Here is a 1392-nt window from a genome sequence, read left to right as displayed (position 1 = left end):
CTTATCTTCTATTAATCCTTCTTATTATTATATAACTTATACTATAGTTCTTCTATTCTAAGTAAGTCCCTATTATTCTTATAATTCTATAGTATAAATGTCTTATCCTAGCTGCTTAATGCCTAGTAGGTTAGTTAACTATTATTTATATATAATAGGTTATAACACTATAACTACTATTATTAATCCTAGAGTCTCTAGCCCCACTTAGATATTAACCTCTACTCTAAAAACTTATAATAATCTATTAGTGGCGTTCCTTTAGATATAGAAGGCTGCTTTGAGATATTAACCTCTAGGCGGCTCACACGCATAGAGTATAGGTACTTATATCGCAAGACAGATGGTTGAGTTCTGATTAACAGACTCAAGGGATTGGAGCTAAAGCCACCACAGCATATGCAGCTTGACACTTTCTGAACGCTACGTGGCATGCAATGACAGCGGGAGCAGCTGCGACACCAGCTGTTGCCCCCCAAACCGCTCTAGCAGCGGCGTAGCAGGCTGTTACGACGCCTGCGCAACCAGCTTGGCATATGCTGTAGCTTAAGGGGCCAGTATTGACGGCAGGTGGCGCTGCTAAGAAGACTGAAAGTAGAAGAAGAACTAAGACAACTATGTCGTTGAATTATTAATTCTTTGTTTGATAGAGGGGAACGTGTAATAACATGTTTGAATTCCGTTCGAGGTAGTGTTGTAAGGAGAAGCGTGTCGTCGGTGACCTACCTAGCTGATTGCGAGTTCATGGGGTAATTTGGCCGCATTAAATATCCCAGTCTACATGGTTCGACGCAACTCAAACTTTGAATTGTAGGCTGTCAAACATCAATTTGCGTGGATGGCAAGGCTGGATCTGCTGGAATGTTCGCTGGTCGGCCTCCAGCAGCTGTTGTCTCTCTCTTTCGTCATCGTCAACTCTGTGAAAGCGAACCAGTTTCTAAACTATTAATTCTGAATGAAATGATTTCATGTAGACCCTGTTAATGAAGATCACGTCATTATCGACCTCCCGCCCATACAGTGTGGGTTGCTAACATGGACGATGCTGACCACACAACAAGGTACCGTCACCAACTTGCACACCATGATGAGATCGCCTGTAAACGAGTATCTTTCAAGCTAAATTCGCATCCCCAGTGCGTAACCTTATCTTATCTATGGCTGGTTAGAAACGGTGGGAGTTCTGAATCGATTCTGCTATGGCAAGCCTCCTGTATTCCGTTTCCCTTATGTGCAATTCTCAAAGAAGTTTCTAAGAAATCCTTCGCTATTGAAAGGCTACCTTGCTAAGTACTCTATAACATTTACTTCCCATAAATCCCCAATTTTTCATGAGAGAAACTTGTATCTCAGCAACACCATGTCCGTCAGTCCACCATAGACCAAAGTTTC

General features: G+C 42.0%; 1 protein-coding gene across 1 annotated transcript; it reads right to left on the bottom strand.

Annotated features, from left to right (window-relative positions):
• Positions 1–367: 367 nt before the first annotated feature.
• GCG54_00010339 (uncharacterized protein) lies at positions 368–607 on the bottom strand (the record flags this gene model as incomplete). Its single annotated transcript, XM_045410264.1, has 1 exon — positions 368–607. A coding segment is annotated over one exon (240 nt), but the record flags the coding sequence as incomplete, so codon positions are not given.
• Positions 608–1392: the final 785 nt, after the last annotated feature.

The sequence above is a fragment of the Colletotrichum gloeosporioides genome (genome assembly GCF_011800055.1).
Source record: "Colletotrichum gloeosporioides strain Lc1 chromosome Unknown consensus_8, whole genome shotgun sequence".
In the NCBI taxonomy this organism is placed as follows: domain Eukaryota; kingdom Fungi; phylum Ascomycota; class Sordariomycetes; order Glomerellales; family Glomerellaceae; genus Colletotrichum; species Colletotrichum gloeosporioides.
Note: the sequence above shows the minus strand (reverse complement) of the source record. Positions and strands in the feature narration are given on the sequence as shown.